This window comes from Centroberyx gerrardi, chromosome 7 (genome assembly GCF_048128805.1).
Source record: "Centroberyx gerrardi isolate f3 chromosome 7, fCenGer3.hap1.cur.20231027, whole genome shotgun sequence".
NCBI classification, from domain to species: domain Eukaryota; kingdom Metazoa; phylum Chordata; class Actinopteri; order Beryciformes; family Berycidae; genus Centroberyx; species Centroberyx gerrardi.
The window spans coordinates 2,582,707-2,602,656 of NC_136003.1; the positions used below are offsets into that span (position 1 = coordinate 2,582,707).

Consider the following 19,950-nt stretch of genomic DNA (forward strand, 5'->3'; position numbering starts at 1 on the left):
TGGGCCTTTTGTGTATTTCAGGTTATGCTGTGTATGCCTCTCCCTGTCTTCATTTTACCTTAAGCTCAATTGCTCCTGTTCTGCTAAATTGGGTTCATAATAAGAATTATCATTATTCACGTGTTCTTTCTTACACTATATAGCTCCATTGGGACTGGCACTACACTGCGTGGGTGCGGGGCTACACTATACCCTGTTCCCCCCATCCATTAAAGTAACCGATGTTAAAAGAACCGTTAAAATAACAGATTTGAGCTGAAAATAACCGACGTAGAGTGGAAGTGGCCTGACAACGAGACAACGGAGGTTTTCCTGACAATGGAAGTCTGCAGCCAGTCTACCTACTTCTGACTTTATAGGGGAGATGTGGGTGGCGGCTGCGTTAATATTATGCCTGTACTGCGGGCGCGCTCCAGCTACGGAGAGCTGTACCGCGCGCGTTCGCGTGTCAACGTGGCGCTTAACAGCCAATCAGAATTGGTCGTAAACCCTGTTCCTACAGTCGTATACTTTTCATTGGTTAGAGTTCCTGTAAGAGCGTTGGTGATTGGCTGGCTGAAGGAAAGACCCCGCCTCCCTGACAGTATTATTTAAAGAGACAAGCGTGCCAACGCGGACTGTGAGTGTTCCTCAGAAACTTCTATGAGAGGTGTCGCCAAAAATCTGGTGAGTTACTTTCTCCTCAGCTCGCAAATCTAATCCATTTAGCATTATTAAAATTACTTACAATGTTTCTTTTAACTTTTTATGGTTCAACTTTCATATGAGTTAGTCTGAGTTAGTATGTGCATAGTAGGAGCTGCTGGACTCTCTCCATCCTCCAGCAAAGCCTGTTTGATGCATTCACACTGTAAGGATAAATACTAGATTATCTGTCTAGTTGTGGATGGGACTCATGTAGACTCGAGACTGAGTTTCACTGAGTCCAACCAACACTTGCTGTAACACTATTTGTATCTCTTTGTAAATTGATGTTAATGAAAGAAAATGTTACTGAACATAAATCCACCAGTATGTATTTTGACAGCCACAGCGCTCGACCTCTCTCTGTCTCTCTGTCTCTCTCTCTCTCTCTCTCTCTCTGGCTATGTGCCCTCGTCTCTGCCCTCTTTCTTTCTCCCTTCTCATGTTTCTGTCTCTTTGTTCTCTCCCTCTCCTCTCTCTGCCTTTCTTTCTCTCTCTGTCTCCATTTCTCTTCTCTCTCTCTCTCTCTCTCTCTCTGTCTGTCTCTCTGTTCTCTCTCTCTCCCTCTCTCTCTCTCTGCCCACCCCCTTTCTTAGACAGTCAAGATGCTGCTGAGTTCACTGGGATCCCTCTTCTTCCTGGTGGGTGTGGCCTTCGCCGTCCCCGCTCAGGAGAAGCGCATCCATCGCCATAGCGACCTGAGCGACCACGCCCACGACGATTCCCATGGGTTCCAGTACGACCATGAGGCCTTCCTGGGCAAGGAGGAGGCCAAGACCTTCGACCAGCTCACCCCTGAGGAAAGCAAAGACAGACTGGCGTAGGTTAAGTTGTAAAGACTCAGTCAGTGCTGTGATTATCTAGAACTTAAAGGTTAAATGTGTAATATTTCTGCTTTACTGAAGCATAATATGACTGGTAAATATCAGCGGAGGTTCCTGAATGGTAGTGAGTGAAACAAAGTGAGCAGCCACGGCACACACACTGCAGAGATTTCTGCGTTCAAAAACACCGAGGCTGTGAAGGCCCTCCTTCCACACCAAGGTCATTCAAAAATCTGGCAATTTGTTGTTGCCTTGCTTATCGGCAAAAAACACACATCAGAAATTATAATTAGGGACTTTATTACTAACTGGTAGGGTGTTCTGATAAATTTGGCATATATATAATCCTCCAAACAGCTCAAATTTTACAAAATAACTCCTGGAATGCACTGATCATCAGATTAAGTTAATACAGAGTGGGACCAGATGAGGTAACGAGGGCAAGGTTTCCCCCAAAGGCTGTTAGCACTAAATAGAAATACTAATGGATTTCAATACTCATATATGTTATGCATATAGAACAGCTTTTCATTTAAGGGGATATTCACTACTCTCCCCTATAACAGGAAATGAAAGAAAAGACTTAAGCTTAGTTTTGATTAGCTTATTTCTCACTTTTATTAAATTGCTGCTAATGTCAAGTCAGGTTTATATGAATGTCTGACCACCCTATGTGCCTCCATCTGTAGTCTGGCATTGGCTAAAAAAAACGTCCAGAGCAATGGGTAAAATAACAGACGTATGGCTAATATTTTATATTTCCCTCATTACACTCCACCTGAATGGGTTTTAAATCTGCATTATGTATTAATATGATTTTTATGTAAAAAATCCAGATATCTTAATCAGCCTTAATCAGGAAATGTGGCTTCAAAAGAGAAGAGCGTCCCATCCCCACTATTTGAGATACTATAGGTTCACCCTATTTGTCCAAATTAAATTCGGGGTCAGGCCTGGTCACTGGTGGGAAATCTCCCCACAACGAATCCAAACTTAAGAGTGAAATCCAAAAGTGTCTCCTAAACAGCAGCAAGTGAGCGCTCTGTCCAGAGAAAGCTGGACTCACCAACGTTAGATCTTATGCCTTTTTCGTCCCTTTGGTGTGCTGTGGTGTAAAGCGATCACAAACCAGCCAGGGCTGTTTGCAGTTTACCAACGTCACCTTTCAGGATTTCTGGGTAGTGAAGTCCTGAATATTCAGTTACCACTCATTGCCATTTGAGGCCACCAACATGTGAAAATTGCATAGAACAGCTTTAAAGCAATATTCCACTTAGTTTTAACATGGGGGTTATTCGGCATTTGACCGCCATGACAAGTGGCGGATGCTTTTGGCAAAGCAGGCCCTAACCCTGACCCCCCACCCCCCACAGGAAGATTGTAGAGCGCATCGATACGGACAAGGACGGCTACGTCAGCCATGGGGAGCTGCACTACTGGATCAAGCACCGGCAGAGGAGGTACATCGAGGAGAACGTGAACAAACACTGGAAGGAGTACGACCAGAACAAGGATGGCAAGATAGGCTGGGAGGAGTACAAGAACACCACCTACGGCTACTACCTGGGTATAGCTTTGGTAGAGAGATAGAGAGATGGTGTGTGTGTGTGTGTGTGTGTGTGTGTGTGTGTGTGTGTGGGCTATCAGCAGCTTCAGTCCACAATATATTGGTATTGGCCTCCAAAACCCATATTAGTAGAACTCTACATCTGACCTATATCTTCCTGTGACAAGTATAAGACGAAAATACTAAATTGACTGTAGTGATTGTACTTACTATTGACGCTGTTTTTCCAGACGAGGAGTTCGAGGACGTGGATGACAAGGCCACCTACAAGTCCATGCTTATCCGTGACGAAAGGCGCTTCAAGATGGCTGACCGAGACGGTGACGGTATAGCCACGCGGGAGGAGTTCACTGCCTTCCTGCACCCTGAGGAGTTTGACTACATGAAGGGCATCGTGGTGCAGGTATACCCTACTGTCTAACCACCAGGAACTTGAAAGGTTATTCCATATTCTTTATCCTCAGACTCCATCTCTGATGTTTCCGAGTTGCTAGTTGATTGCCTCATAATTTAGCGACTTCTCACAGTGGTAATACTCCCTCGCTACTCTGAGACCAGACATTAAGTACAATGCTACAAGCCAGGTTTGTACATTGAGTAAAACAGAGTAACCTGACTAGTGTCCATGTTTTTTTTCAGGTTAATCTGTCTCCATAAACCTTTGATACCCTGTGATTGAGCCTCCCTGTTGTCATGAATAAGCCAGTTTACAGAATACCCCCCCTCCCTCTTTGACTGAGCAATAATAACTTACTTCTAATACAGGGAAAATAAATAATGATCCCTATAATAATAGTAAAAGCAAGTACTGCACACCGTCTGTTTTTTGTTGACATCAAAATGTACCCATAATGCTGTGTTTGATAGATGGTGATAGTGATAGTAGTAAGATGTTTCCATGCCACGGTGACGGTTCATTGAATGACCGTGAATTGAATGTGGCATAAGCCAGGCATCTAGGTTCAGAAATCTTCAACTAGGTTTCTCACAATTGGAGTATGAGCTTACCTGGGTCCATGCATTGACCCAAAACTAAGTTACTTGACTTACAGGGTCAGGTAAATGTAGCCAGTGATACATCCTTTTCTGAGTTAGGGAGCTTTCAGTCTAGCAACATGTAAAAGCTGCAAATGCGTATTTCACCGTTAAAAGGCCTTCCCCCTCATACAGAGGTCTTATGTTCTAATACTTATGTTGTGTATCTCCTATGTACTGTATATATATGAGTTTAGTAGCAGGGCTGGACCACTGCATGAGAATGTAAGCTGTTTTCTCATTTAGGAAACTGTGGATGACATTGATAAGAACGGGGACGGGAAGATCGACGTACATGAATACATCGGTAGGTCTCTTCTGTTTTCTCTCCCAACAAATCTACCACTGTCTGTCCAGAGACTGTATGTACTTTCAATAAAGGCATAAACCTGAGATGATGTGTCCTAAATGTCTGTTTCCCGCTCCTGCTCAACAGGTGACATGTTCACACCAGAGAACGGAGAAAGTGAACCTGACTGGGTGCAGACAGAAAAGAAACATTTCTCTGAGTTCAGAGATGCCAACAAGGTAGAAGCTGCTCATTAAGCTAATCGTAATAGCAGTACTTCTACAGATCCTGTTACTGCTTTCACATCATAATACATGAGATGGTTTAGATCCCTAGGCTAACACGCATGGTAATGGTAACTTAAGTATGTGGGCACAGTTTCTCCAAGTGAAAACTAGCTTAGCACTGTTTCTCCAAGTGAAAACTAGCTTAGCACTGTTTCTCCAAGTGAAAACTAGCTTAGCACTGTTTCTCCAAGTGAAAATTAGCTTAGCACTAGTTCCATGCTTGCCAGCTGTGAATGTCTTGGCAAATGAAGTAATAAAATTAAATCACCAATAATGGCTCACTACTACATCTTAACAACCAATATTACTGTTCATACACTTAATTGAATTGTGGAGAAATGTGAAATGGCAAAATCGCAAGGTTACACATCACATGCCACATTGCCATTGTCTGTTCTTGTAATTTGGACATTATAGCAGTCACTTCCTCGATAATGCAGTTGTCTGGTGTTGTGTAGGACGGCTACCTGGATGCTAGCGAGGTGGCCCACTGGATCTTGCCGGGAGAGGTTGACCATGCTGACAATGAAGCCAAACACTTGATCCACGAGACAGACACTAACAAGGTAGACCTCCCACTGTTACCATCCTCTCTGCCATAGATACTGTGCAATTCTTTGCATCCATAAGTAGTGCAAAGTAATGAGACACAGAAACCTGACCATATGAAAATAAGCTACGTGCAGCGTCATGTTCAAAATCCAAAAGAACCGGCAGGAAGTTTGAGTTTTACGGCACTTCCTTAAGGAGAGAAATCCAACTATGACTGGTTCATGTAAACCAGGTTTTTCCCCGTTATTTCTTTAATAGAGTGCATGTAAATGCATCATTCAAATTATTGCCATAACCTAAATATTCCCCGTTACCAGGTTAGTGTGCAAGTAAACGTGCTCATAGAAGTGTTGTTTCATCTATGTCAACCCCTAATGAGCCTCGTCTTATGGGTTATTGAAATGTTTAAAATGCTGCATCTTTTGACAACCTGCCCCCTTTTGAATGGTGCAGCATTATGAAAAATGTAAACACAGAAACTACTGTATATCAAAACTCGAAGCTGACAAATCAGCTTACAATTATAGGATATGCACAATTTCTATCAGCCATCATTCTGTTACATTCAGCGGTAGTTGGAACCAAATCCACTTTGTTTGTCAGCCACTTTTCATCCCGGAATTTTGTGGATTCCGCTCTCGATTCAAGGGAAGACAACATCCAGAAGAAAACATTTAATGTGCCTTACTCCTCAGCATGTCAAAATGAAAACAACATGTGTAAAAGAATCACTGCACTCAATGTTGGTAAAAAAAAAAAGTTAAATCTAGGTAGGCTCATTCTCTGTAAAGTCCTTTGAGACATACTTGTGATAAAGGTGCTAGGTGAGATGAACTTGAACTTAATGCAATATGACAAATAGCTTTTATCTTCATCATATCTAACTTTCATACATACAGTATGTTCAGTCAGAAATAGATTGGTTTTTGCCAGCCTTTTGTTTTTTTTATTTTGGTTGTTAAATTGGTCTTAAATCCAATTCCAGGTAGCATTAAAAAGGTCTTAAAGTTTTGCATTTGGCTTTGTGAAACATGCAGATACTCAAACTCTGTTCACAAAAGCATTTTTTGGGAAAGGCTTAGATAGTGGTTAGAGTGAAGGGCTGAAGGCAGACTGTGTAGTCCATCACTGTCAGTGATGTCATGCCTAATAATCAATATAATGGAAATAATTGGGGGTAATGGCCTGTTAATTATAACACAATTCTCTGCCTTCTCTTTCTCTCACTCTTTCTCTGTTTTCCTACACCGCATGTATCCCCTCCTTCCTTCTCTCCTACTCTGTGTTCTCTCTCAATCATGACACCGATGATGGGTGGAATCTGGCGATCGAACAACAGGACGACAAAATAACCAAGAAGGAGATTCTAGCCAACTGGAACATGTTTGTGGGCAGCCAGGCAACCAATTATGGGGAGGACTTAACGAAGAGACACGACGAACTTTGATGACATCGTGTCATGGTCCAAGAGGGCCAGGGGTTCAGTGGCGTTTTATATTTTCATTTACAATGGAGAATACGGTTACAATGGTTTTGGTTTTGGGGTAAAGAGTGGGGTGGGATGGGAGTCAGTGCTGGTAAGGTTAGGACTCATATTTATACTATAATCTAGGGCACAAAGCTTTCATTGCGAGGTAATGGGAGAGTGCAGATAACTGTGTTTACACATGCATACACAAGCAAGCAGTGCTTTATAATTCACACACAGTGTCCACATGTACATACAGGCACACATTCACACTTATCATACTGTATGTGATCTTAGACACACTCACACACAAATGTTTCTCTCCTTTTTTAGATACATAATAAAAGCCACCACAAGAACAATCAGTCACATGCACTTCTTGGAGAATAGTCTTCTAACGTGTGTCCCAGTCCTTCCACATACAAGTTTACATTTGTCAGAAGGGCATATGCAATTTGTTGAAGCCAAGATGTGTATGAAAGCCACTACAGGGAAAGGAGGAAACAAGGGAAGGAGGTAAGCAGGCGAGATGTATTACTGTGCACTGTTAAATGGTGAAAGTGCATAGTTCACAAAATTTTGTCTGTGAAAAAGAAATAAAACCATGTTCGGTTTTCTACAAATGCATTTTTTTTATTTCCCATTAACCAGTCTTTTGAAATATTTTTACACATTACTGTACAGTATTTTATATCTTGTAATGATGATATATACTGTTATGAATGTCACATAGTGTTAAGTCTCTAGTAGTCTAGTGAGATTCTTTTACAGTAATAGGTTGGACCCTTTTTGCCTCCAGAACAGCTTGAATTCTTGGAGGCCTGGAAACCTTTCACAGGGATCTTGGTCCATGCTGCAGCGTGGACCAAGCTAGCTACTGCAATGTTTAGGTACACTGTGGCGTTCAAATGAAGCTCCTTTGGTACTAAAGGGCCTAATGTGAGCTATGAAAACACTCCCCACACCATTATACCACCACCACCACACTGTCTTGTTGACACCAGGCAGGATGGATCCATGATTTCATGCTGTTAACCTACCATCAGCATGTTAACATTCATTGTACCAGGCAATGTTTAACCCCACTCTTCAATCATCCAGTTTTGGTGATCGTGTGTCCACTGTAGCTTCATCTTGTTAGCTAGCTTAGACAGTGTGATCTTCTGCTGCTGTAGCCCATCCACTTCAAGGTTGGACCAGTTGTGGTTCTGAGATGCGCATTTCTGCGCACCACTGTTGTACTGAGCTGTTATTTTCTGTTAGCTTGAACCAGTCTTGCCACTCTCTGACCTCTCTCATCAACAAGGTGTTTTGATTGACTGGATGGTTTTTGATTATGGCATCATTGTCAGTAAACTCCAAAATCCCAGGAGGCACCAACCATCATACCACAGTCAAAGTGGCTTAAATCAGCATTGTAACATTTAGTCCAACAGTAACTGAACCTCTCCAACCCGTCTGCATGCTACATATTTATGCTTTGTTAAGGGTTCAAGCTCGTAGGGCTTTTTTATGCACTGGTTTACTAAGAGTTCAAGCCACAAAGTAACACACTGTAATGTATCATGAAACTCGGTCTATATGTCAAGTGAGGAAACACGTTTACAACAGCATTTTTGAATCAACCCATAGGGGGCACCAGATATCAAAAATGTGTATCTCCTTAGCAGCTTGATGGAATTGAATTTTGGTGCACATCCTCTAGGGCAAGAATGTCAAACTCCAGTCCAGGGACGATCAAAGACCTGCAGGACATCGGCTCTTGAGGACCGGAGTTTGACACCTCTACTCTAAGGACAAGTATTAAGTCAAAATATGAAGTTTGGTTTTGATACATGTGGTCTTGGCCTATCAAATAACTTTTGTTATCATGACAAAGCTCAATGAAGACTTCTGGAACTTTTTTTTTTTTTACAAAAGTCGCATCAAATTTTATGCAAATTGACTTATTATAAAGGAGTCAGATTTCGGTGCGTTGAGTGTGTCACCTTTCATAAGGGTCAGTAACAGTTGCACAAAGGAGCACAAATTCAGATGATTGCGAATTTGTGAAGTCAGCCAATAGAAACATTGGTTTGGTCGAGTTGACCTCTGATAGAAAAGGGAGGAATCCATGACACTGGCTAACCAAACAATTTGAACAATTTTAATTAGTTGAACTATGTTTACTATTTCCCCTGACGGTTAACTCTTGTGTATTTTGAAGTTTATGTATTTATTTGTGTTATTTAAGATGTCAAAGGGGTGTTGGAGCCAACTGATAGCTACAGTAGTTAGCTACTTTGCTATTTAGCCACTTTAATAAGCATGCTAGTTTTCATGGCATCTCGTCCTTTTTTGTCATGGGAACCGAAGAAAATACCTAGAGCGAATTCTAATGTGACCACACCTTAATGTTAATACAAAAATATGGCTGCATGGGCTTATAACTGTCACATAGTCACTGGATGGTTGCCATGAGATGGTACATGATAGAGAAATGATGTGACAAAATAATAGACAACAGCAGTGAGATGCTTCTGACAAACATGAAACTAATTAGCCAAATGGTGGTGCTGCAATTCAAGCCAAAAACGTGTAATAGTAAGGTTGTTGGCTTTGTTGACTACATGCTTGAAAGTTCAACTCTAAAGCTAAGTAGATATACTTTAGCCACTGTATCATTTTGCAATGCAATGACTTCAAGCCGATGACACTGATATATTAAATTATGAAAGTTAGGCAACCACACTAATTTAGATTCAAAGATGAATCCACATGGTTGTATGGTTTTCAATTGTGACTGAACTCAACTGTCTTGGCAGCAGGAAGGCCAAGTGGCGAGAACAACTGTCCCAATGTTGGGTGGACTTCAATTGCCAAAGTCAAAGTTCATCACAAATCTCACATATCACGGAGAGCCCCCTTTTCTGAGAGGGCTTAAATCTTTTAAAATACTGTAATCTCAGCACAATAGGTGCTAGACCAAGTTTTCTTTTTTTTTCCTTTTTTCTCCAATTTAACCACACTGGCAGTCTAGCGGCCTAGTGGTTAGAGCATCTATTCATCATGCTGCAGGTTTCAGGTTCAAATCTTGTTTAGAACTATACTGAGGCTGATACTGTTTTGTTGCATCAAGTTCATGTAAACTGGGGCCTTATATATGTGTGTGTATCTGTATGTTCTCTTCCACATTATATACTGATGATAAATCAAAGTTGTTTAGAAAGAAAAGCCTTATGTTTTGGTTGATATATCCATAATTTCTAACGTTAAGTTGATGCTAAAAGATGTAAAAATGGTCAATGACATGTAGTTAAAATAAAGCCGAAGTCTATTTACTATATTTCATTGGATTTATTTACATCCCTCCTCATCCTATGCTGTGGTCTGTTTGTCAGGATGGCCGCCTGTCTCTGTCTGAGCTGCTGGACAAGACAGACTACATCAAGACCAGCACCATAACGGACTACGGAGGCATGCGGGTAGAGCATGATGAACTGTGACAATGATTTTGTTTTCAAATATACAATAGCACAGGATGAGAATAATGTTCTTCATGGTGTTACAAATAAATGTAGCTTCTAATCAATTTGTCCTTACAGTAGTCTCCTCTAATTCATATGCCTGACTGGAAGAATTTTAGTAATTGTTTAGTGAGGGAAGCCAGATCAGTCCAGTGATGTGTTGACTCGAGTTTGTTTAAAAAAAAAGAAAAGAAAAAATGGATTTCTGAAAATGCAATAACTTTAAATTTAACCACTCAAAATCTAATTTTAACAAGGTCTCCATTAAACATCTTTGATAATGTATGTAAATAAAAAGATTCCTATAATTTAAATTATTTAAAGCCTGGCCCCTAGCTCTAACACATACTGAGGATTAAGCATCTTATATCACAGTCTTAAATGGAAAGGCATTCAATATAACATTTAATTTATTCCAATCAATAACTTTGATTGTGAGAAACTCTCTTCCAAAGATAGAAGCCAGATAGCCAAATCAATGGGAAACACATCCTGTGGATCCTCATTTTTATTTTACACAGCTCAAGATGCCTCCCTCTACAGTACTGATATCAGCTCTGAAACAGAAATCTTCAAAATGGCAAATCCGCCATTTGAAAAAAAAAATGTCACCTGAAATTCTACACTTGATTGATGATTGATAGCACAAACATTACAATAGTCCATGGTTGACAAAATGGTAACACTTTTATTGACTGGGTTCTGTATATTTTATAAACGAGATGTACATTGACTTGTGGAAAGATTGTTTCATTGTGCATGTAAAAGAAAAACGACATGCTTACCAGGAAGGAAAAATGGTAACTGGGTGTCTACAGTTCCTGAAAAAGTCTTAAAATGACTTGAGCATGGTTACCTACAGTCAAGGCCTCAGAAGTCCTTCAACACTGTTAAACACAAGTTAAACAATGGATTTATCCCTGTGTGGTTGTTGAACTTAGGTGCAAAAGGAAAGAAGCCTTCTCCGGAAAGAAGCCTTGCACTCTGATTCTGAACGATTTACACCAAAAACTGACATTTACAACTGATGTTTTAGATGACTAAAAAATGTTCTGCTATCAATCTCCACTGTAGCTGGAAATATCTTGACGTCATGTCACCTTGGCCAGTTGCATTTGGATACAGGAATAAGAAAAAAAATACACCAGCAAACAACAAAATGCAAGGTACATCGCCAATAGCGGTTTTAACAGTGTTACAGTGTTTTAGGGTGTTTTTTTTCCTTAAAAAAAGTCGTCAATTTTACTTGCTGAAACTTGCAGACACCCCCGAATTCAGTTATTAGAAAAATATAGCGCCATGTTACACTCCACACAACTACACATATATAATTGTTGTGAAACCTCCCTCCCTGCCTTCTGAAGTGGTGTTGCTCTCCTGCCAACACTTCCCACTCCTCAACTCCTTCCTCTCACACTTGCATCACCGGTCGAGCCTCTTTAGCGCCAAGTTGGACCCCGGAGCCAGCGAAGCCAGTTCCACCCTGACAAAAGAGATGGCAAAACAACATCTTGATGAAGTCAAGCACTGCTGGCTAGCTTACATGTGAAAAATGATGGGATTTATAAACAAATACCCTTGCACACACACACACACACTGTATATCCTTGTACTTCTGTCCTTAAGAGGACCTGACATTGACTGGGGGGGGGGTATTCGATATCGCGGGAAATATCACGATATTCACGAAATATTGCGTTATTCGATAATATTGAATATTGGGACAAGCCGAGCGAGGACTAAAACTAATTCTCACAATGATTGAAGTACAAGAACACACACACACACACACACACACAAACACACACACACACAGACAGAGAGAGCTGACCCGTTGCAATGGTATGATGTCTTTGTCGGACAGTTTGTCTCCGGTCACAGGATCAATCATGTCCTTCCTGATCAACTTCTCCACACACTCTTGTGTCACCACAGCACCCCTGGGAGACAAGGTGGGGGATGGGGGGGTTAATAAGAGCAAAGAGACAGGTGGTGATGAACAGAAGTTAAAGAGAGAAAAACAATTTTGACATAGTGAAGACACAGCGCTGGTCATCGTATAATCGTACAGGAATATGTGGGCAAGGAATTTGAGGATTTTTTCTGGAATAGGAATAGTGTGTCTAATAGCTAGTAACTTTGCGCCCTAGGACAAACATTCCTACTGCTGTATGTGAGAGTGCAGGTAGACTGTTACTCACGAGGGTCGGAGAAGGGCGCAGGGAACGCTGTTGCCCAGTGTGTCTCGGGTTACTGCACACACATACCTATCCTGAAGAGAGAATAAGTAAAACCTTATTTATACAGCGGCTTTTTAAAAACACACAGTTTACAAAGCGCTTCACAAAGACAGAATAAAAAGAAAGAAAAGACAAAGACATAAAAGGACACACGGCAACAAAACAACTTTAAGAGACAGACTCTTTAAAAAACCATCATAAACCAACACAGTCATACACAAATATAAAGACATTTTCAACATTGTCATGAAAAGGCCAGCCTATAGAAGTAGGTTTGTAGGAGCTGCTTGAAAGCGTCAACAGACTTGGCTGATCTAATCGATTGAGTGAGACGATTCCAGAGAGTTGGGGCCAAAACTGCGAAGGCACGGTCTCCGTTAGTTTTGAGTCTGGAACTGGGGAGGACAGGCTTGGACCATACTACCAGTACTGTCCAGCAAAATAGACTTGTTCACAACCTATAGCTCAAGATTTGATCTTGCTGTAAACAAGTTCACTGGATTCCTGATAAGGTAAATGAAATAAGTATAGAACATTAACTTGTTTGATTTAGGTTTTGCATATTGTTTATTGGACTTCTTTGTTGTAAGGGGCCTTAATCTTTAGTTAAGTTGTAGTAGGGAGCCATTAATCACTAATGATTTTATTAAATTATTTGCCAAAACGCTAAAAGCTGGCAAGAATGAAACTGAACACTAAGCTAGTTTTCACTTGTTAATACTGATTGGACGGAGAGATGGTTGCAGGCTTAGACTACACTGAACAGCGCTGGCTTGAACTGACCTGGCGGGTTAGCAGGGCAACTCGATCCAGGCTCGGGTCCAGGGGGGTAAAGCGCACTGTGATCAGCTCATTCATCTTAATGGGTCGTCCCGACATGGGACACGACACAGTCTTACTCTGACGGGCAGGGAGGAAGAAGGGAAAAGGAGATTGATTAGGTGACGGTCAGTGCAGTCACTTTCATTTGTAATCCCTGCAGTCTAGCGGTAGAAAGCTAGTTAGTAATATGGGACTGCTCGTCTTTGACAGCAAAAGATAAAGAGACCTTTGGATCAAACAGCGGTGTAATCCCACAGGGACAACCTGCCCTTAAATACTGTTAACATTAGACAGACAGATAGGACAAACAGACAGTGATCATCGTGACATGAACATTTAGAGCAAACAGAGATGAACCTAGCAATGACCCCACACGCAATGGCAACAGAATTTAACACTTAAAGCAATATTCCACTTGGTTTTAACATGGGGGTTATTCGGCACTTGACAGCCATGAAAACCAGAATATAAACTAGTGACCAAGATTGGATGCAGCTGGGATTAGTTTGTAGCATTCGTATTTTTACTTCCCATTCATTTGAATGAGGCCACGAAAATAGCCTGAAAACTGACATTTAACACGTTGGTGAACAGATTCCGCTACGGTGATTTTCAATTGAGTGTGGGTCCCACGTCTTGGAACATAATTTTGCCAAATAGCATTCTTATTGATAGAAAAGAATATAGCAGAGGAATACCATTTAGGAGGTATAGTTCCTGTTTGGGAGGCCGGATCTACTATACTAATTTTAGTGTAAACCAAGAATAGAAGTGCAAAATGATGAAGAACCCAAGATTGCTTTATTGGCTTAAAAGCAGGATCTGTTGTTGAATCTCTTCACAAACGTGTTAAATGTTAGTTTTTAAATGGGAAGCAAAAATCTGAATGCTACAAACTCGTCCCAGCTGCATCCAATCTTGGTGATTAGTTTATATTCTGGTTTTCATGGCAGTCACTTAAAACTAAGCGGAATATTGCTTTAAATGGAGAGACAAAAAGTGCATGCAGTTATTTTTCAGGAATACAATCGCACTTTTTCTTTCTTTCTTAAAATAAAAAGCAGCGTGCGCACGACAGGTAATTTGCCAACCAAGAATCTGCATAAAACAGCATTTCTGAAGTCCCCTTCCAGAACCACTCACTGGTTTCTTCAGTTGGGTGGGCTTGGCCTCTGGGGTCAGGGAGGGGATCCAGAAGCTGGGTAGACTCTGGCTGGAGGTGGCTGCCGAACACCCAGCGGTGGCGGAGTTCGCCGAGCCGCTATCTGCTCTGCCTGCCTCACTGCCTTTGGCCTGGCCTGGAGAGAAAAAACACGGCATTGTGTTACAGTTTATAATACATTGCTTAAGCGTTACAAATAGGGATGAGACAATATGCTTGTGATACAATTTGATACACAATATGGGGTTCACAACTCAATACAACCACGGTACGATGTAATAAATAAAAGTTAAATAACAAGAAAGTATGCAAATCTTTTGTTTATTTTTGAGCCACAAAACTTCCTAGCAATGGCATTGGCTTGCTAGAATGTAAACAACTATTTAAAAATGTCATTATAAGTGAAAATAATATAGTTTAATTTGTGATTACTACAGCAGAACAAAATGGATCTAATATCACGATTCATTTTTCTGACCCGCGATACGCATCGTCACATTCTTGTATGCGATATATTGAGTTTCAATATATTGTCCCATCCCTAATTAAGACATGCAGTTATTTTCACACATAAATGCTGCAAATACAAACATTTGTCGATTGAACACAGGACAAACATGCTGCTGGTGTTATGATTGACTGAGGTTACTGAGCTGGCAGGCATGCTCTTTTCAAAGTACAATCAGAGTACACTACATACCAGAGGTGGGGACTCAAGTCACATGACTTGGACTCGAGTCAGACTGGAGTCAGAATTTTAATTGCTTGAGACTTAACTTGATGCATGAAGAGAAGACTTGAGACTTAACTTGACTTGGGTTCTGCTGACTTGGGACTTGACTTTGACTTGTACTTTGATAACTTGAAAAGGTTTCTAAAGTCTTGACTTGAGATCTTGTGTTTGTGTAAATTACTCAGATTAAAAGTGATGAGATTTGTTCCAGACGACTGGATTTAAATTCTGTTTTCTGAATTTGTATGGAATGATTGAATTTATTGAAGCTGAAACTGATTATTGAAATCAAACTCATGATGCTCTAACCAAGTTTTTATCCTATTAAAACCATATTGCATTGAAAAGTCCTAGATATTTAGTTTTCTTTAAGATACTAAATTGATACTGGACTCTTGATTTGACTCTTGACTTGGTGTTCTACATTTAGACTTGAGACTTGACATTAATGACATGGACTTGACTTGGTAATCTACGTTTAGACTTGGGACTTGACTTTAGACTTGTGCCTCAAGACTTGAGACTGACTTGGGACTCGAGCAAAGTTGACTTGGACACACCTCTGCTATATACTGAAGACACACAACACACACATGTACCAGAAGTGAAAGGGTTGATAGGTTTGGACACAATGCTGTTCTCCCTGGTTTTAAACCTCTCCGCTCTCTCTCTCTCCTCTGACTTGGACTCCAGCTGGCTGTCGCTCTTCTGAGCCTGCTTCTGCTTCTCATAGGCCTGACGCATTGTGAGGGAGAAAACACAGACAACACACTCCTTACACCTAACAATTAACAACAGGACTAGTGTTGTCACATTGACTTGTCAAATTGAATTTTATAAATGCTCAACACTTTCACCAAATACATTCTGCAAGCTGAAATTCCTTTCCAATGTCACCTCTCGAAGGTGTTAATGTGCAGATTGGAATAGTTTTTACAGCTGAAAACATTCGACAGCCTCAAACAGTCCACCACGTCTTGAACTGGATCCCAGTCCGTCTAAACTGGATCACAAATCAATATTATCGTTTATTTATCGTTATGGTGGTTTTGGGATATCGTGACACATAATTCTGCTGTCTAAATTGATGATAACAAGCTAATTTCATTTAAAAACTGACAAAATGAGGTATGAAACATTTTGAGGAATATTATTTGAAATTATCAGATTATTTGATTGTTTAACATGTGATTTTGCATAGGTGAGCCATTAGGGTTGGGCTAGGACGAATATATCGGCTATCGGCGATTGGCTGAGTCCATCGCCGGTTGATTTTTTTGGGCGATTTTTGTCATTTTATTTTGCTAATTTAATGGTCTAACTTAATGGTAAATAATTAACCTGTAAAGCGCAATTCAAAGCGTGTGCGAATAGGAACTGGCTGTTGGAGTTGGGCGCAGTTATCCCCGTATTTAAAATCACGTCTCCACCCTCTCTATGACAGTTGCCTTTTCACTCCGTCTTCCAGAGTGGCGTTTAGTACAACCATAAACATAAACACATTTGATTTCCGACGTGATCCGAAGAACCAGTTAGCTATAACATAAATATATGCATGTGTGTGACCTCACCGTCACACACATGCCAGTGGCGACCGGAGCAGAGAGTATGAAGTTAGCAGTATAGCTGTGAATGCAGCAGTGCAATGTGTGTGTCGCTGCCCGATCTCACAGCGACAGTCAACTTCTAGCCCGTGATGCTAATTTTCGGTATGTTCAACTCAGATCGGGCAGCGACAAACCCATTTCAGATCCAGTTTTTAAGTCGCTAACACTTTAGCATAATCAAATGGGATTTGTCACTAATTAGCGTTGCAGCTAGCGGACTTTTAGATCGCTAACGTTTTTAGCATAAGTCAATGGAGTTGAACATAGCGAAAATTAGCATCACGGCTAGCGGACATTTTCTCTAGTTAGCTAACGTTACATACTAGAAGTTGACTGTCGCTGTGAGATGTGCGCGATTCACATCTACGGTTGACTCAGATCGGGCAGCCACAGTGTGTACAATTTAGTTTAGTTTTTGATTAAAGTGAAGGGGGTTAGCCCCGAAGTTAGCGACAATGGCTAACCTGACCAAGCTCACTTAAGGTGGACCAGCTATTCTCATTGTAGTGACAATCTCAGCCGCTCTGACACCCGGCGAATATATCGGCAATCGCCGGTTGTTGGGCTGACGGTGGCCGGTAGGAAAATTTTGACATATCGCCCAACCCTATGAGCCATATCGTGATATAGATCGATATAAAAAAGAATCCTTATGATTATTGTGATATTGATTTCAACCATATCGCCCAGCCCTAGACCCAACCAACATCAAAACCCCTGTGGAAATGTTGCTACAAAGTTGTCCAAGTCAATGTGGAAACACAACTTGTTAAAATAACGCACAATGGTTGTTCAGTGACATTGCTTGATGTTTTTTCTTGTTATATTGCTCTGAATTCTTATACATTAAACTTGGTATTGGTATCGAAGTCAAAAAACAGACAAAGACCAACAAGTCAGACAGAAGTACGGAACTTACCTTCATTTTTTTGGCAATTTCTGTCTTCTGGTGTAGTATATATTCCAGAATGGCCTGTTTTTCATACAAGTATCCATCTGGACTAGGGATAGCAAGCAAAAACAAGAAACGCTAGAGTTCTATGATCACAGGCAGAGCCCTCTTTGTTGTGGTTGAGCATAGTTTGTTTGTTTGTGTGTGTGTGTGTACAACATACGTCACAACAGGATCCTTGCAAGGCTGGAGAGAAAGGCAGCAGCAGTCGAAGTCTTTGATTGCATCTTTGCCCAGTCGGATACGCTGCGTCCCATAACCAGACGCCGCTGGTCAGGATGAAAGCCACACATGACATCAGAACACTGTTACGTGATTCATTGGAAGATTCTACACCGCAATTAGCAGGAAATGCTGTCCAGATTCTGGCACTTTTTTTGAAAGCCAAATCTCCATAATTTAAAGAGGTTGCTGAAATAAGAAACCCCTATCTAAGCTCTGAATACAGTTGTGGTCCTGTGATATATGTAGTAGTATGGACTAGGGCTGAACGATTTTGAAAAAATATCTAATTGCGATTATTTTGACTGATATTGCAATTGCGATATGATTTGCGATATTAGAGGGAATGATAATTTTTACATCATTATTCTCATTTTCATTGAAAAACGTATTAAAATGATTATGGTGTGATTTTTGCGGGGATCTGTACCAAACAAAGATGTTTTCTTAAGTCTGTAGAATATGATGTGTAGGCCAGGACATCTCTGCAGCACAACAATATTTAATTTAAAATGGTATTTTGACACACATTTCGCTTTTAACAAATATTGCGCCTCCTGCGATTTGAAAATTGCAGTAGGCCATATTGCGATTTCGATAAAATTTTGATTAATTGTTCAGCCCTAGTATGGACTGTGAATGTCATATACACTACTGCTTTTAGTGAAACATGTATGATGGCTAGCAAGGTCTTAGATACAGCCACAGTATCCAGCTGTGACGCCACAGTGCTGAACACTTATTCAGAGTTCATATTTATTGTTATTTCAACATAGAAGCTATGGTAGCTATTATTGCATATGGGAAAAAGGAGTCCGCTCAAATAATGCACAGTGCTGTTCTGAACACAAGCATGTGTGATTGCTTAAATATATCAATTCATCTGAACTATCTAGTTTTACTATAGTTCTTAGTAATGCTAATGCTACCTCTGACATTCTCAGATTGTTTTCCTCGACAAGAAAATCTTCTCTGCACTTCTGCCACCTTTGCGTCAGGATGTGCAACTGATATTTATGCAGAGACCATTATCCTTTATTGGGTACTAGTTTTAGCAAAAGACTAGCCTACTCTACTTGTTCGATTACAGAAATTTAGGAATCGATTCCGAGTATTTGGAATCGCCAGAGGAATTCGGCTCTGGGATTCGCTCGTACGCGCATTCACGCTACATTTTATGTAACGTTACTGTGTGGAATCGACTCCACACCACTCTAACAATTCATGCAAACATTTACAAACAGCTACAACTTCCCGACTTTACGTTAAACTTACCTTTACAAGTCACAAATGGGTTAGGGTTAGGGTTAGGGAAATGAACGGAACAGAACAGATGATGTTACTTATGACGAGCTAGCTGGCGCATACTAGCTTGATGGGATATAGTTGAAATGCATTTTCCCACATCGTTCTTACCTGTATCTTTCTTTTTTTCGTGGTAAGTGTAAACAGCCCCGGCTGTGCAGTTCTTCCCATGGCGGGTCATAGTGCCTTTGGACAAGTTTCAATAGTTAGCAAAGATAGGTTGGAAGAAAAACAAAGGAGCTAATCTTACTGTTTACGCTAACATTAGCTTCTAAGTGAACATGCAACACATATCCCACAAATCTAGTGTATTCGTAAGCTATTACCTTAGAAAAACAGAGAAACGCACTTTAGAAGATCTGAAGAGCAGCTGTATCACCAGTACCACTTTTATTAACCACCACAACACAACCACTAGTTCTCTACAGGAAACCGATGGTCACTGTTGGTCCGTCTGCCAAAACATTCCGATGGAAACCAATGTTTCAAGGCGAGGACAGTTCCCCCTTCTTTTTCTTGTCCTTCTTGACTTTATTGGCGGGTCGCAAACCATCTTGAATAGGATAGGTGCAGATCGCCACCTGCTACATCGGATTGTGTAGAATCAAGGCTCTAATCCAAACTATAAACTATACATGTAAGTGAGTATGTCTGTGTCTGAAATGACACACATGAAACCGCATATAGCTTGTATT

General features: G+C 40.8%; 2 protein-coding genes across 3 annotated transcripts; one reads left to right on the plus strand and one right to left on the minus strand.

The window, feature by feature from the left end:
• Positions 1–606: 606 nt before the first annotated feature.
• rcn3 (reticulocalbin 3, EF-hand calcium binding domain) lies at positions 607–10,191 on the plus strand. Of its 2 annotated transcripts, none has more exons than XM_078284917.1 (8): positions 607–666; positions 1,281–1,504; positions 2,882–3,075; positions 3,306–3,478; positions 4,357–4,417; positions 4,547–4,638; positions 5,145–5,252; positions 10,087–10,191. In XM_078284917.1, the coding sequence occupies exons 1-8, from the start codon at positions 643–645 to the stop codon at positions 10,189–10,191; spliced, it is 981 nt and encodes a 326-aa protein (XP_078141043.1). In that variant the 5' UTR covers positions 607–642. The 2 variants fall into 2 exon arrangements, with proteins under 2 accessions (XP_078141043.1, XP_071761307.1); XM_071905206.2 differs by lacking the exon at positions 10,087–10,191 and adding an exon at positions 6,578–7,362.
• A 490-nt stretch (positions 10,192–10,681) lies between these two features.
• On the minus strand, positions 10,682–19,706 carry nosip (nitric oxide synthase interacting protein). The gene is made up of 10 exons (XM_071905207.2): positions 19,582–19,706; positions 19,367–19,441; positions 17,892–17,997; positions 17,696–17,777; positions 15,769–15,904; positions 14,418–14,572; positions 13,236–13,352; positions 12,414–12,484; positions 12,044–12,152; positions 10,682–11,695 (listed from the first exon to the last, which is right to left on the minus strand). Exons 2-10 carry the CDS (start codon positions 19,434–19,436, stop codon positions 11,624–11,626), a joined length of 918 nt encoding a protein of 305 aa, XP_071761308.1. The 5' UTR covers positions 19,437–19,441; positions 19,582–19,706; the 3' UTR covers positions 10,682–11,623.
• Between the last annotated feature and the right edge of the window lie 244 nt (positions 19,707–19,950).

What these genes read in the sequence shown, in the direction of transcription:
- nosip (XM_071905207.2), bottom strand. Translation starts at nt 19,436, where the DNA reads ATGACCCGCCATGGGAAGAACTGCACAGCCGGGGCTGTTTACACTTAC. An exon ending in TGCAAGGATCCTGTTGTGAC is followed by an intron (nt 17,778 to 17,891) that starts GTATGTTGTACA and finishes TGCTATCCCTAG; the next exon opens with TCCAGATGGATACTTGTATG. An exon ending in AAATTGCCAAAAAAATGAAG is followed by an intron (nt 15,905 to 17,695) that starts GTAAGTTCCGTA and finishes ACAATGCGTCAG; the next exon opens with GCCTATGAGAAGCAGAAGCA.
- rcn3 (XM_071905206.2), top strand. Translation starts at nt 643, where the DNA reads ATGAGAGGTGTCGCCAAAAATCTG. An exon ending in GAAAGCAAAGACAGACTGGC is followed by an intron (nt 1,505 to 2,881) that starts GTAGGTTAAGTT and finishes CACCCCCCACAG; the next exon opens with GAAGATTGTAGAGCGCATCG. An exon ending in AGTTCAGAGATGCCAACAAG is followed by an intron (nt 4,639 to 5,144) that starts GTAGAAGCTGCT and finishes GGTGTTGTGTAG; the next exon opens with GACGGCTACCTGGATGCTAG.